This window comes from Arvicola amphibius, chromosome 4 (assembly GCF_903992535.2).
Source record: "Arvicola amphibius chromosome 4, mArvAmp1.2, whole genome shotgun sequence".
Lineage (NCBI taxonomy): Eukaryota > Metazoa > Chordata > Mammalia > Rodentia > Cricetidae > Arvicola > Arvicola amphibius.
Window position 1 is genome coordinate 50,922,626 of NC_052050.1, and position 15,585 is coordinate 50,938,210.

General features: G+C 49.3%; 1 protein-coding gene across 4 annotated transcripts; it reads right to left on the reverse strand.

The window, feature by feature from the left end:
- Positions 1-11,424: 11,424 nt before the first annotated feature.
- Positions 11,425-14,813, reverse strand: LOC119812613 (asialoglycoprotein receptor 1-like). Of its 4 annotated transcripts, none has more exons than XM_038327384.2 (9): positions 14,661-14,813; positions 14,151-14,239; positions 13,069-13,243; positions 12,872-12,967; positions 12,719-12,790; positions 12,370-12,456; positions 12,126-12,277; positions 11,945-12,051; positions 11,425-11,837 (listed from the first exon to the last, which is right to left on the reverse strand). In XM_038327384.2, exons 2-9 carry the CDS (start codon positions 14,172-14,174, stop codon positions 11,681-11,683), a joined length of 870 nt encoding a protein of 289 aa, XP_038183312.1. In that variant the 5' UTR covers positions 14,175-14,239; positions 14,661-14,813; the 3' UTR covers positions 11,425-11,680. The 4 variants fall into 4 exon arrangements, with proteins under 4 accessions (XP_038183312.1, XP_038183313.1, XP_038183314.1 ...); XM_038327385.2 differs by having other exon boundaries at positions 13,069-13,185; positions 14,661-14,811; XM_038327386.1 differs by lacking the exon at positions 14,661-14,813 and adding an exon at positions 14,449-14,510 and having other exon boundaries at positions 13,069-13,185.
- Between the last annotated feature and the right edge of the window lie 772 nt (positions 14,814-15,585).

A 15,585-nucleotide genomic window follows, 5' to 3' on the forward strand; every position in this document is an offset into this window, starting at 1 on the left:
TTTGTTCCCTGAGTCTCCCCATCCTTGCACACCCTTGGTGTGGAAGCATGCCTCCCTAGATCATGCCCTTTTCTTCCCTTTCCTTGAACCTACCACCCTGGGTACCACCCTCATCCCGTCTGCCCAGTCTCACCTGTGTGATGGCCAGCTGAACCTACCACCCTGGGTACCACCCTCATCCTGTCTGCCCATCTCACCTGTGTGATGGCCAGCTGTCTTGGCGACCAACGTAACTGCTTCCCTGCTTCTTGCGCCAACACCACAGTATCTGTGACAGACAGGGCCTCTGTCTCCTCGGCCAAGGACCCTATGAGTACCTATTGTTTCTTGTTCTATTCTTGGGTCCTCTCTGGGACCCTAACCTTTGCTATCCTGGTACTCTTCACCACTGTTAAAATGGCCAGTAGTCTTGAGTCAGGCATGGTGGCACATGCCTTTAATCCCAGCACTTGGGAGACAGAGGCAGGCAGATTTCTCTGAGTTTGGAGCCAGCCTGATCTCCAGAGCAGCTTCCAGACCAGCCAGAACTACATAGTGAGACACTGTCTCAAAAAACATTTTTAAAATTCCAAAATTTAAAAATTTAAAATTTTTAAATGTCTTGGTTAGATCTGGAGAGAAGACTTGGTGGTTAGGAGTGCTTGATCTTGTAGATGATCCAGGTCCAGTTCCAGCACCCCACAACCACCTGAAACTCCAACTCCTGGGGATCTGATGCCCTCTTCTGACCTCCAAGGGCACTGGACATGTTTATGGTGTATACACATACATTCAGACACACATAACACTCACACACATAAAACAATCTTTTAAAAATATAATGTTTTGGCTTACTTGAGATGATGACTTTTCCTGTAATCATATAGCTAAAATAATCTGAGTCCAAATTTCACAGGCAATGGCATGTAGCGGCGTAAACGAACGACAAACAGAATTAACCAGGCTAAATATTCAGCTTTAATAAAAAGATGAAAAAGGGGAAACTGAGAAAACCAGAGTTCCAGCGAAGAGCAGGAAACCAAGAGACCCAAAACAAACAAACAAACACGGATCTTTTAAAGGTATTTGGAGCCCCGGAGGGGCCACGCCTCTCTGACAAGGGATTGGTCAGCTCCCCATCAGTGGCACCTACCTATAACTCTAGTTCTTGGTAGGTAGAGGCAGGGAGATCACATGTTGGACTCCAGACAGGACTACATAGCTGGAAGGAACAACATCAACACAAGACATCCCAAGACCATGCTGTCAGCACAAAAGAGAGACAGAGGGCAAGGAATAAGAGACAAAGACAGGAGATAGAGGATGAGGGAGAAGGGAAAAGGAACAAGGGAGGCAGGGATATTTGTCCCTGAGTTAAAGGACTGTCTCTGACTAGAGCAGAGACAGATGTGACCCACAGGCAAATGGCAGTTTATAAAGGGAGAAAGGGAAACCCCATGTTGGAATGAGTTGGTTTGTTTTTATTGGGCGTCTTAAGTGGGGTAGTTGAAAGGGAGTTTTTGATGGCTGAACTTCAGTACTTGGATAGCGGGACCATGGTTGTCAGCCTCAGGGGGAAAAAGTGACCAAATAAGGGAAGAGACCTTGGAGATTAGCTTTAGGGAGTAACCTCCAGTTTAGCAAGGCAGAGGGAATGGGGAAGACCAAAGCCCACCAGAGCCATGTTTGCCATGCCCAATCCTCCTGGAGCCCTTCCATAGCCTCAGCTACAAAGGAAAATGCAGGTTCAATAAATCAACAACAACAAAATCCCAATCTACCTCGGGAACCATGGTGTATATGAGGATTTGATTTGAAGTTTAGTTTGTTTCTGACAGGATCTTGAGCTGTCTAGAGCATAGAGCTGAGAACGACTCTGAACTCCTTGTCTTCAGCACCTTTACTTCCCAAGTACTGGGACTAAAATTGTACGCCACCAACACCCTATTCATGCATGTGCGCATGTGTGCATATGTGTGTGTGCGCGTGCGCATGTGTGTCTGTGTGTGCACATGTGTGTGTGCATGTGTGTGCATGTGCGCGCATGTGTGTGCGCACGCGTGTGTGTTTGTTCACAGGTGTGTGTGTTAAGGTCAAAGGTCGATGTCAGGTCCCTTCCTCTCCGGGTCTCTACCTTATTTTCTGAGACAGGATCTCTTACCTAATCTGGAACTCAGCAACTCAACAAAACTAGACTCCAGGGATTGCATGTCTCTGCCTCCCAGAGCCAAGGTAACAAGTGTGTGCCGCCATTCCTGGATTTTTACACGGCTGCTAGTGACCCAAACTCAGGTCCTCAGGCTAGCCTGGCAGGAGCTGTACCAACTCCTCAGCCCCGCGTCCTTGCTTTTAATAAACTTTATATTTTAGAAGTTTTTAGGTTTAAATCAAGCTTGAGAAGAGGGTGTGAGTTTCCTCCATCTTCTCTGCTGCACCAAGCATAGTTTCCCTGGTGACACATCTACAGTGTGTCTCTAAGTCAGCCTCCACTATAGAATGTAAGGGACAAGCCGGGCGGTGGTGGCGCACGCCTTTAATCCCAGCACTCGGGAGGCAGAGGCAGGTGGATCTCTGTGAGTTTGAGACCAGCTCTGGTCTACAAGAGCTAGCTCCAGGACAGGCTCTAAAGCTGCAGAGAAACCCTGTCTCGAAAAAACAAAAAAAAATGTAAGGGACATGTGTCATCCTCCGCTATAGAATGTACAGGGACGTGTGTCAGCCTCCGCTATAGAATGTGTGGGACGTGTGTCAGCCTCCACTATAGAATGTAAGGGACATGTGTCAGCCTCCGCTATAGAATGTAAGGGACGTGTGTCAGCCTCCGCTATAGAATGTGTGGGACGTGTGTCAGCCTCCGCTATAGACTATATGGTGATGTGTTGATCTTTTAATTAATTTTTAAAGTTAACACACAAAATAATGTGTTTCACCATGACATCTTCCTGCATTTTATTACATTTTGTTCCTATCTGTTCCCCTGTCCTCTTGCCCCTGTCTCCACTCCACCTAATTTGCTGTCTCCCCATCTCAGAACTTACGTCTATATCACCATCATTTGCTTTTGTGAAGTTTTTTTTAATATTTATTATGTATACAATATTCTGTCTGTCTGTCTGCCTGCAGGCCAGAAGAGGGCACCAGACCCCATTACAGATGGTTGTGAGCCACCATGTGGTTGCTGGGAATTGAACTCAGGACCTTTAGAAGAGCAGGCAATGCTCTTAATCTCTGAGCCATCTCTCCAGCCCCCTTTGTGAAGTTTTTAAAAAAATATTCATCCATGTGCTGGAGAAGTGGCTCAATGGTTAAGAACATATACTGTATTACAGAGGACCCGAGTTCAATTCCCATCATCCACATCAGACAGCTCACAACTGCTTGTAACTCCAACTCCAGGGGATCTGATGCCTTTCTGGCCTTCTCTTATGTAAAAGAATGTGTGTGTGTGTGTGTGTGCGCGCGCGCACACACACACACACACTAAGCAATAATTAAATTTAATATAAATATATATATTCATTTTTAGTGTTTTGCCTGCATGTATGTCTATGCACCACACCCATACCTGGTGCCCTCAGAGCTCAGAAGAGGGCACCAGATGCCCTGGAGCCAGAGTTACACATGGTTGTGAACTGCCATGTGGGTGCTGGGAACTGAACTGGAGTCTTTGCAAGAGCAGCCAGTGCTCTTGATTGCTGAGCCCACCAGCATCTGTTTTTATGTTTCCTTACACTTTCTTACCCAGAAAGTGCTGTTAAGAAAGAGTTCATTTGTTCCTAAAACAAATTTGTTTTTATTTCACCAGTGAGAGTAAGATGCTCTGCTTCTCCAGGTCATTAAATGTTTGCAGTAAAAACACAATTAACCAGTGAACCTGGGGGCTTTGTTTGCTCAAGGATTTAGTGCCTCCCTTGGACAACACACTTTGTTGTTCAACTGGGAAACGACCTTTAGCTGAAGGACACTGGGCTTTTATTATGTTTCTAACCAGCATCCAAGAAAAACTAATCTTGTTGTTAGATCAAAGTGTTCTGTAAGTTTGAGTTTTGAAGAATTGGCTTTGGCTTCCAGGTGTGTGTGAGCCCTTTTCTTTTCTTTCACCAGAGTAGGAAATGCAAGCCTGCCATGGAGACAACTGGAGACAGAATAGCTCCCTCTGGCAAAGCAGCCTTCCACCCTGGGCAGAAGGAGTTGGAAGACAGCAAGGACCATGAAATCCACCAGAGTAAAGCTGCCTGCTCCCCTGCACTAGAAACCCTGCAGAAACAAAGCCCTGAGAGCTTGTTTGAGAGGAAGACTTGCTCTCCGAATGATGGAATGCAGACTCCTTGGTAAAGGGAGGCATGGAATTCTCCGGAAGGAAGAATTTCCAGCACAAAGCAACTAAAAACTGCAGACAATCGTTGGTGGGAGTGGAAAGAGTCTCTGACTGTGGCAACTTGGTCTAATCAAAGCCAAGGGTCTATGTTCATGTTCTCAGTAGGTTGCCCTTGACGACTCTTCTGGCCCCTTGATCAATACCCATTTTGAGTCATTCAATAAGACAGACAGGCCTGATGAAGAGCGGCCAGTCACCCATCCGGCAGCAGGTTAATGGCGTTGAATTTCCTGGAGGATGCAGCATCCAAGCTCATTCCTTAGTCACCACAATTATTTGCCTTCCTGTCATGCTTCTGTCAGCTCCACCCTAGATAAATTTAGAAGTCCTGTTTACTGTCACAGAGCTTTTAATCTCTCTCTCTCTCTCTCTCTCTCTCTCTCTGTCTCTCTCTCTCTTCTCTCTCTCTCTCGTGTGTCTGTGTGTGCGCGCACGCACGCGCGTGCGTGTGTGCACAGGTGCACGCAGAGGCCAGATGTGTCAGGTCCCCTCTGGAGCTGGAGTTATAAGCAGCTGTGATCCACCTGGCAAGGTTGCTGAACTCCAGTCAACTGATCTACTACTCAGCTGTGTCCCAGTCCTTGGCTTCTACGTCGTTTTCCTGCCCTGGGTTTATCATCTCCGTGAGCCATTTCTCCAGCACTGCCATCACAGTTTATGTAACATTTCCCCCAAAGACAACTTGTTTCACAGCAGAACAAGGGCAGCCTCTGGGCTCCAGCACATGGAATTCACTGGTCTCGTGTAGCCTTTCACTCAGAAGCAGCTTGGCAGTTGCTGTTGGCACACCCAGTCAACTCCGTAACTGTGCCTGTAACTCCAGTTCCAGGGGATCTGATGCCCTGAGTTTTCTCCAAACAGCAGCATCTACCCTCCATCACAGGCATTGCCATTCTCTTCTCACCAGCCGTCCTCCGAGCAGCGACAAACGTAAGGACATCCGTCAGCACATGTTAACTACGGCACACGTTAACTACAGCACACGTTAACTACGGCACACATTAACTACGGCACACGTTAACTAACAAGGTCCTGCCTTGAGCCATAAGGAACCAGGAGATCTTCTGCCTCTCCGTGACTCCTCATTTGACTAACCCAGAAGTTATCAAGAACTTCTAGCTGGGTGATGGTGGTGGCATATTCCTTTAATCCCAGCACTCGGGAGGCAGAGGGCAGGAGGAGCTCTCAGGGCTACACTGAGAAACTCTGTCAAAAAAAAAAAAAAAAAAAAAAGAAAACAAAAACAAAAAAAAAAACAAAAAACCTTCTTAGAACATTATGGAAGATGATTGGACCCTCAAAGTTTGTCCCAAATCATCGATTTGAAAAGGAAACCACAAACCCACAGTGTCCTGCTATTCTGTGCTACAAGGAAAAGACAGTGCGTTTGATTTGGTGTGAAATGTTTTGGTATCCTGGAGCCAGCTTTCTTGTCAGTTGGTGCTGCATTACAGAAAGAGAGCTCTTCATACCTGTTATATGTTCCTGTCAAAAATGGCAGCATAAGCACTATAATCAAAAACTCTGAATATAGAATGACATGCTCAAGGTTTGGGTTATAGACGGCATTATACTCAGCAGGAAGAAAACCAGCTGACACACACACCACTGAGTGGTCGGCCTGCACTAATCACTCAGGGGCAGCACGTCAGCATCCACGGGATGTCCACCGTGCAGGATACGCAGTCAGCGGCTGTTCTGAAGGGCTCCTTCACTGTAAAACCAACAAGTTCGGTGAGGACAGAAGGGGTCCTCGGGCCCCACAGGAAAGGGCCAGGGCACCTCTGTGCCAATCCCACTGTTTTTTTTTTTTTCAATCTAGTTAGTGAGAATGTCAACCTTTGACCTAGAAGGCCTGAGAAGCGGCATCCATCCCAGGGCTTGGAACTGGGAAAAATAATGTACCACAAATAAAAAAAATAAATAAATACTGAGCAAGTGTGACAAAAACCTGTAATCTCAGCTCTGGGGAGGTTGAGGCAGGAGGATTGCAAATTCAAGGCCTGCCTGGTCTACATAATGTAACCTTGTGCTGAGGGAGGGGGGATAAAATTGTTGCCATTATCAAAGTAAAAGATACAAGCGATGAAGAGACCCGGAGAGATAGCTCAGCATGTAAGAGCACTGGCTGCTCTCTCAAAGGACCAGGATTTGATTCTCAGCACCCACAAGGCAGCCCACAACCGTCTGTAACTCCAGTTCCAGGGGATCTGATGCCCTCTTCTGACCTCTGCGGGCACTGCATACATGCAGTGCACAGACGTACATGCAGGCACAATAAAAAGCTAAATCCTAAAAAGACAAAGTGATGAGGGCCGGTGTATCGGGTCTCACAGCGGTTTGTCTCTCAGGCTCTGACAGGAAGCTCTCGGTTATCCTCCAGGTTGGTCTAGGGCCCTGGCTGTAATGGATACTCAAGCTTTGCTCGCGCTCACCTCCAGCCCCCACCTCTCTCGGCACCTACGTGTTTCTTGGCCTTCTTCCCACCGTTGCTATGGCAACCACCATGACACGATCCATGCCTCTGGTTTATTTCTACACTATCAGGTGACCCAGGCAGACCCTTCTTAGTCATTTGTGAGGAAGGAGCGAGACAGAGAGAGAGAGAGAGAAAGAGAGAGAGAGAGAGAGAGAGAGAGAGAGAGAGAGAGAGAGAGAGAGGATAGCTATGCTCTAAAGCTCGGGAGTGCGCTAAGGATAAAGAGCAAAGATGCCAAGCCACCACAAGATTTTTGAAAATGAGGCAGACGACCTACAAAAGGTGGTGTGAATACACAGAGACCAGCAGAGCCCCAGGCCCTAGTCTGACAGAAAGCCAGCCTGCCCCCTGCCTGGAGGGCCATCCTGCTCTCTTCTCTGCTTAGGCATTGCCACTGAATTCTCTTCCCCACCAGCACACCCTGCAACCAGCTCCCTGGCTTCAGCTCTGTTGTCTGTTCTACATCCCCACCTCATCCTCCCGTTCCTGCACCAATGCTAAGTGCGTTCTGATTACACCACTTGACAATAGAGTTTAAGTTCTGGGAAGATGAGTTTCCTGTTGTTTTTTTACACTTTCCTGCCATCTAGTTCAAACATGTTCATCCTTCCAGATAAATTTAGACTCATTTTGTCAATTTGTTTTTAAAGGCAAAAGCATGGCTCGTGGATTTTGACTTGAATGATCTCAACGTCATCTGTTAAAGGCAGGAAGAGCAAGCTCTATGCAATCTTAAGGATTCCTCCCAAGAATCAACTGCTATACCCAAGTACATTTATGATCTCCATAGGCTTTGGCAGATTTGGGGATGTTTTGCACATGTCTTAAGGTCACTCTCCCATGTCTTCTGTTTGAGTTGCTGTTAGGCATCTGTCGCTCTTGATAGAGTTTTAGTATGTGGACCAAGCAGACACCTCTGGGGCCTCATCTTCCTGAGCCACTGATTTCTGCCAGCGGTGGACAGCCCCAGCCAGCTAAGCTAAGCAGCTTGTTGTGCTGACGATGTCCCACTGCAAGATTGAGTTCCACATTCTGCTCCAGCACTTTCTCCAGGGCCATGTGGAGCCAGCTCAGCCAGCACAAGGACTTGCAGAGCTACCTCGAGCTAACAGCTGTGGGGAGCAGCTGTGGGGAGCGGCTGTGGGGAGCAGCTGCGGAAAGCAGGGACTGGTGGGTAAATCCTCCAGTCGTTTCCGCCTTAGGTCAGTTATACTGTATGATCAGAAGGTGCTCAAGGTTTGCCTCAGTTGCCCAACACAGGCAGCACTGGGTGATGGCCACTTTCACTGTCCTCCTTCCCAGCCCACAGGCTTCCTCAGCTCCTAAGAAACCACCTCCCTCAACTCCTTCCCTCAGGCCATACTCTTAGGAGACACTCAAACAGAGACAGACCCCTCTGGATTCTGACTCTTAATGTTTCCCTCTTGCCAAGAAATCATCACACCTGCCTGCGTCCAGCGGCCATGCAGAGGCGGCTCAGCCTGATTTAGAGCAGGGAGCTAAGCTCTATGATGCTCCAGGGAAGGAAGAGTCCTAGACAAAGAGACCACAGAGACGACAGACAGCAATGACTATGTTGTGTCCCAGAGAACCAGAGGTGGGGACAACCCAGATGAATACGGTTTCCTCTCCTTGACGCTCCTGGGCCACACGCTGGCAACATGCACACACACACACACACACACACACACACACACACACACACACACTCACGTGCCCTGCTCTATGACCCAGCTAACTAGAGCTGGGTCCTCTGGCGTCTGACACACTGCTGAAAGGTTCGTAGCATGCACACAGCTCTACAGCCCTCCTCAGTTTGCCTCACCCAAAATCTAAGCCAGTGCCCCCCACACTTGCCAACGTTACATTCCAAACCACAGTTGGTTTCGGGTACTGAAGAGAATGCAGTGTCTGGGGAGAGTTCCAGCACTCAGAAGAGCTTTCTGGATGAGGAGCTCTGTGGAGCAGAGCAGAATACAAAGCTGTTAGCGTCAGCTGCAGAAAGACACCGAACTTCAGAAGGATCGGCTTAGGATTCTTCTACCTTACAAACAGTGAAGACACGGCCTGCATGTGGCAGATCCATACTTTGGATTTTGAATTTAGACCTTTTTCTGGGCAAGCAATATGCCATGCAATCCCTGTTCTAGTTGGCGTCCCTATTGCTGTGATAAAATACTGACCAAAAGCAGCTTGAGTAACAAAGGGTCGAGTTGGCTTACAGCCCAGACGGTGACAGAGTCACCACACAGTCAGCCACACTGTCAGGAGAGACAACCTGTGTCCTCTGTACCACTCGTGATGGTCAGTAGATCGGGTGTAATATAAACGCATGCGCCAACTGGGAAGACGGCAGAGTCAGTACAGAGCACACCACAGATGCATTAGGACCTGCGTTTGATCCCAGCACCCATGGAAAAATAATGATAACCCAGGCATAGCATTATTTGACAATAAACCCAACAGTAGGAAGGCAGAGACTGGGGTGTTGTAGGAGACTTCATGTTCATTCCCGCCTGCATAAACCCAAAATAATGGCACAGAAACTGTATTAATTAAAACATTGCTCAGCCTAGACTTGCTGGTCAGCCAGTCTAGCCAGATCTGTGAGCGCCAGGTTCGGTGAGGGACCCTGCCGCAAAAATAACAAGGTAGAGAGTGATTGAGAAAGACAACATCAGCCTGCGGGCTCCAAGAATTACAACACACGCGCACACAAGCAAAATGCACTACAACTCGCAACAGATTTATCAGATGAGGTCATCCATTGATAAATCATAACATATCTGCATATTTCTACCACAGGATTTAGAGGTTTTCTTTTCTGTCTTGATGGCTGTGGAGATGGGCTCACACTTTAGGATTATTTTTCAGTTTGCATATTTCACATAAGGTTTTTTTTAATTTTTGATTTTTCAAGACAGGTTTTCTCTGTGAAACAGTCCTGGATGTCCTGGAACTCGCTCTGTAGACCAGGCTGGCCTCAGACTCACAGAGATCCGCCTGCCTCTGCCTCCTGAGTGCTGGGATTAAAGGCTTGCGCTTCTGCTGCCTGACATAACAAATCTTAAAAAATGAGTTTTAAGAACTTATGTTCTTGGGGCTGGTGAGATGGCTCAGTGGTTAAGAGCACTGACTGCTCCTCCAGAGGACCCGGGTTCAATTCCCAGCACCCACATGGCAGCTTGCAGCTGTCTGTAGCTCCAATTCAAGAGAATCTGGCATCATTATACCAATGTGCATGAAATAAAGTTAAATAAAGTTAAAAAAAAAAAAAAAGAACTTGTGTCCTTAAAGGCCAGGCAGTGATGGCACACGTCTTTAATCCCAGCACTCAAAAGGCAGAGGCAGGTAGATCTCTGTGAGTTCAACTAACCTGGTCTACAGAGCCAGTCAGAGCTACATAGAGAAATCCTGTCTCAAAAAAAAACTTTTATTTTTAACATGTGAATGTGTGTATATGTCTGTGTCGGTGTATATCATGTGTGTGTGTATGCCTACAGAACCCAGAGGTGTCAGATCCCCTGGAGCTGGAGTTACAGGCTGTTGTGGTTGCCGGGAATCCAATTTGGGACCTCTAGAAGAACTATATACTTTCTTAACTGACTAGCCATCTCTCTAGCCCTTTTAAATATCTTAAACGTGATCCACATACAGCAACTATTACTTCAAATTTGCATCAAATACTCAAGACAAGTTCCTAACACAGGCCTGCAGGCAGCTCTGGCAGGGAGGCAGGAGGAAGGAGGCAGGCTGCTGGCCGCTGTGAACATGGGAAGAGTTCCCTCAAATAGAAGTGACAAGTGTTTACTACAGCATCTTCTCACATTTCTCTGTTGAGAATTTCTCTTGTGATTTTGTAGTTCTTTGTAGTCTGGATATTAATTGCTCGTTATAAATGCTGCAACTAGTTCATCCAAATCTGTTGCTTGCTTCTAATTTTAGCCATGAGATTTGCCAATCTTTTCTGTAGAGGAAAAATACTATTTTCCTGCATTGTGTATGAAAAAAAAACACATACATACTTCATCATTTATAAAGGCATGTGTAGATCCATTATGTATATACACATATGTGTGTATGTGTATATGTGTGTATACATATATGTGCATGTATATAAGTTATTTCTTGTACTTTGGCATTACTTACAGGCAAACATCTTGCCAGTTTTATTAATAATTCCAAGTCTGTAAGCTGTCTGTAAGTGATTGTCCCCACTCGCTCCTTGGTTGTTGGTCACATTATTATTAACGCTTTGCCCTCATAGGTTTGTAACCCCGAGTTGCGTATTCGCCACACTTATTTGGTCTTCCACTTTTGTTGTGATGAACACGACAGGCCAGCGTATTTTGTTTCAAGTCTCTGTCACACTCAGTGCTGGGGACTGCAGTTTTCTAGAGAGCCTGCCAGAATCAATCCTGTTTCCCAATTGAGACTTAAGGACAGAATAACTTCCTCAGGCAGGCAAACCTGTACATAGCAAAGCCAGGCTGCTAACAGGCAGGGCAAAGCCTGCTGTTTCCCCAGCACCGCTGCTGGCCCGAGGCCTTCCCCAAGCTAGCCAACCCCAGTGACCAGACAGATCGTGGGTGGTTAAGCATATTCTTTCCTTTTTACTCTAAAAAGGAAGTTGACAACAGTAAGCTGCACACTGCCCAGTGTCCCAGGTTCCCATGACCCACCCCACCGGGCGTCATGCCACACCCCTCCAACACGGTTCTTCACCCTTCCCTGAAACCCTAAGTGAGAAGCCCCGAGGCTGTGGAGACCCCCAGGTAGGCTCTCCCAATCCCAGACCTCGGCAGCTTGAGGCACTGGAGAAATAAATTAAGGGGAGGAGGCTCCTAGCTGGTCTTGTTCAGCTTGGTCTCACAGGCCCAACGGTAGGGCCTCCGGCAGACGTCATCATTCCAGCGGCCATCGATGGTGAGGTGGGCACAGTCCTCACCTCCTCCAAGCCCATGCCCATACCAGTCATCCGGCTGCCCTGGTCTCCAGTTCCTACAGACAAAAGACAAATCAGACTCTCAGCCATGTTCCCAGAAGCTCTTAGAAACACAGGCTGGGAAGGCAGGGTGCCCCCCTCCCCGCAGAATGTGGACACTCACTTGAAGCTCGTCTCATAGTCGGTCCCATCCACCCATTGCCAGGGCCCATTCTGGTCAGTTAGGCCAATCCAAATGTTTACAGATCCCATGTGGTGCTGGACAAATTTCTGAGGAAAGAAACAGAGCCGATGGCCTCTTCCTTCCACCATCCAGCGTCCCAGAAGAACCCACTGTGACCCACCTGCTTGTCCCAGGAGGTCACCACCACCAGGTGGGCATTCTCCAGCTGGCAGTACTTGTCAGCCTCAGCCCAGGGCCTCGCGGAGCTGGAGAACCAGTAGCAGCTGCCTTCGTTCTCCACCCAGTTGATGGGGCAGCAGGTCCTCTCAGAGCCTGAGGGGGTGGGGAGGGTGGTAAAAGGCTCAGAAGCTACCATGGATGGGGAGGGTGGGCAAGAAAGTGGGGCTGGTAACCGTGCCCCTCACCGTTGCCCTGAAGGGCCGCCATCTGACAGCTCAGGCTGCGCAGGTCAGACACTAACTGCTTCACGTGCAGCAGCAAGCTGGAGTGGTCTGGGGAGGCAGAGGACAGAAGGGAGAGGAGGGAACAACCAATCAGCACAGACCCTCTGGCCATGGCTTTGATCTGGGCTGAGAGACCAGCAACCCCTCCCCCATGCCCTTCTCCCTCACCTCTCCCCTCCCTCTCTCTCTCACCCTCCCCTCCCCCTCCCCCATCACCTCTCCCCCATCCTAACCTCTCCCCATCTCTCCCCCTCACCCCCTCCCTCTCACCCTCACCTCCCCTTCCCTTTCTCTCACCCCTCCCCCCCACCTTCACTCAGATCCTGCTGCTGTTTCTCCAGCTGTGACTCCAGTTCCTTCATCTTTCTTCCCAGGCTAACTCCTAGAGGAGAAACTTGTTCAGTGTTCTGAAAGCAGCACCATCCCTCAGCCCCACCCCAAGCCCCAACCCCGCCCCCCTCACCCTGGGTGCCTAGGACCTTGACCTGGTCCTCAGTGCTCACAGTGAAGTTGCTGAAATTCTGCTTTAGAGCCAGGAGGTCGCCCCGGAGTTGGGAGTCTAGGCGAGAGAGGATGCGGGTATGAAAAAATAAGTTGTCTGTGCCCACCCACCACTGCATACAAGTTGCCCCTTTTCTCTGCCCAGCCCTGGCAACCCACTTTGGGATGCGATCACACAGACAACCACCAGCAACAGGAGGCTGAGGCCCAAGGAGAGCAGGAGGAGGCGGAATCCAGAGCAGAGACGATGCAGGAGCGGTGGAGTGGGAGGCGGCCCTGGAAGAGGAGTCAGAAATTCACCAGCCCAGGCCAACCCCGTGTAGATCCCGTGGTCCTAGGAAGAGCGCACACTAAGCTCTCCAATAAACTAAGAGAAACTATATATATTAAGAAATGTGGGCAGTGGGCAACTCTGCAGGACCGGAAGCCACTAAGATGGGGAAGTAAAGGGGTTATCTCGGAAGTGCAACGCTTTGACCTGCCCTAGCGTTGTCGAGGTCCTGAACCTCTGCTGCCACCTCGTGGCACGATAGTGTCATTACAGACGATGAGCTGTTGTCTGCACCTGGGGAGTCTCTGCTTCACGAAAGTGTGGGAAAGGTGGGTTTCTCCCTCTCTCGGTGAATCCTGTGTGGTTTTGGCTGCGTGCAGGGAGAGATGAGTCTCTCCCGCTAAGGGAGAAAATAGCACTTAGCCCTGTCAGTTGGAGTGTGGCGTCTTCGCCCCTTCCCCTCCCCAGGGCTCCTTCCTGCATAGAAGCACACTGCCCAGCCGGGATTCCTCAAGAGTTCTGACCTTGTTCTGCTTACACAACAGTCCCTGAGCAGAGGATGAAGAAGTGGGGAGACGGGTTTGTTTTAAATGCAGAGACCCTCAACCTAGCCCCTAGACCAAGCTGGTCCTGGCCACCCCAACCACCCACATACATGCCGTCAAAACTGAAGAGGACAAGGTACTCTTCAGAAGAGACTGACAACAAACCCATATTCCCAGCCTTCTTTTAGTAGGATCCACCCACTGCCTGGGGTCTTGAGAAGTAAGTGACCTGGAGAGGAAGCTTGGGCAACTGCAATCAAGAAGGACTCCAGCCCTGTGCCCTGTACCCTGCTCCCCAGTCACTCCCCAGTGACTCAGCCACTATTTTCTGAGTGCATGAGCCAGAGCTAGGGGTCACCAGGGAAAGCAGGAGCTGAATCCAAGGGACAGAACCATCGATGCTGTTCTGTGGGGAGCACCCTCACCTCTCCGGAGTTGGTGATGATCATTCTCCTCGTTGTCCAGGTGCTGCAGATCTTGGTAATCCTTTGTCATCTTAGCACTAGAGTGGGACCTAGGACAGCCAGGATTAGAGCTGAGGCTGGGGCTAACAGGCCCGGAGCTGGAAGAAGCCCAATCCCATCTACATCTGACTGGGTGACCTCCAGGAGAACACCACCTTCCTTCTTCCCGCCATCTGCTCCCAAGCCTGACATCCAAAAATCTACCCTCTAGCTGGGCATGGCGGTATATGCTTTTAATCCCAGCGCTCGGGAAACGTACTCGGGTAGATCTCTGAGTTCGAGGCCAGCCTGGTATACGTGGCTAGTTTCAGGCCAGCCAAGGCTACATCCTAAGAAAAATCTATGCCCTCCTATTTACACACACACACACACACACACACACACACACGTGTGCGCGTGCACGCGCGCAGGATCCCTCCACTCTCTCTCACTTGCCCGCCTTCCACATTTTCTCACCCCCGCTTTACTTACTGAAGGTCCGTCTCTCAACACCACACCACTCAGAACTCAAGTTAAGGAGGGGGCTGAAGTCTGAAAACCAGGTGGACAGCCCTGAACAATGGGACAGGAGGGGACAGGGTCCATCCAAGGGTCCTGTGTGTCCAGCTGTCTGTGTGTCTGAGCACGCTGAACCTGGCATCACCAATGCCAGGACTTTGGACCTTAAACAGAGGTGGAAATAGATTAGGAACTGGGGAGGTATTGGGGTGGAAGGAAGGCCTGGGTAAACTCTGTTCTGTTTTTCAGAGAAGGGGAGTCTCCTGACTGCCCCCCACACACAGAGAGGCACACGCACGTGCACTTGTTATGACCCACTTCAATACTCTTTACATTTTTATGGGAGACAAGACTAAAACGGCCAGGGGGCCTTTGTTGTTTCCTCTCAGGGCCCTCCCCCTTTCAGTTCTGAATTTCCCAGAATCGTCCGTATCTCCAAATATCTCTGGTCAGGATCAGAGGCACCAACTGATCCCCCGCTCTTACCCAATCCTGCCCTGTGACCTTGGCATTATAATTGCAGGCTGTAGATTCTTGGGGGCTCCGCACCTGGCTTCCCAGTCCTAGCCTGACCCACTCACTCTTGTGTGGTCCTCCAAGCAGCCTGCAGGTGACAGAAGCAGGTACTCCCCTGGGATTGGGGCCAAGAAACCCCTGATTTTGCCCCAGGGCTTCAACCTTTCTCAGCCCCAGAGAACAACCCATTCTTCAGGCAAGAAGGCTGAGACCCTGGAAAGCAAGCTGCCTTCCTGCCATACTGCACAGAAGAGGGCAGACTCAAATGCGAGCAGCCCAACTTGGGGCTCTATATGCTGCCTCCAACACTTTACCCAGAACGGGGTTTCCAGCTGGTCCACACACTAGGTCCCCAAGTCCCCAGAGATGCCTAAACGTGGCC

Coding starts and splice junctions, on each gene's coding strand:
- LOC119812613 (XM_038327384.2), bottom strand. CDS start 14,174: ATGATCATCACCAACTCCGGAGAG. Junction 12,278..12,369: donor GGCGGCCCTTCAGGGCAACG/GTGAGGGGCACG, acceptor CCACCCCCTCAG/GCTCTGAGAGGACCTGCTGC. Junction 12,052..12,125: donor TGACCTCCTGGGACAAGCAG/GTGGGTCACAGT, acceptor TTCTTTCCTCAG/AAATTTGTCCAGCACCACAT.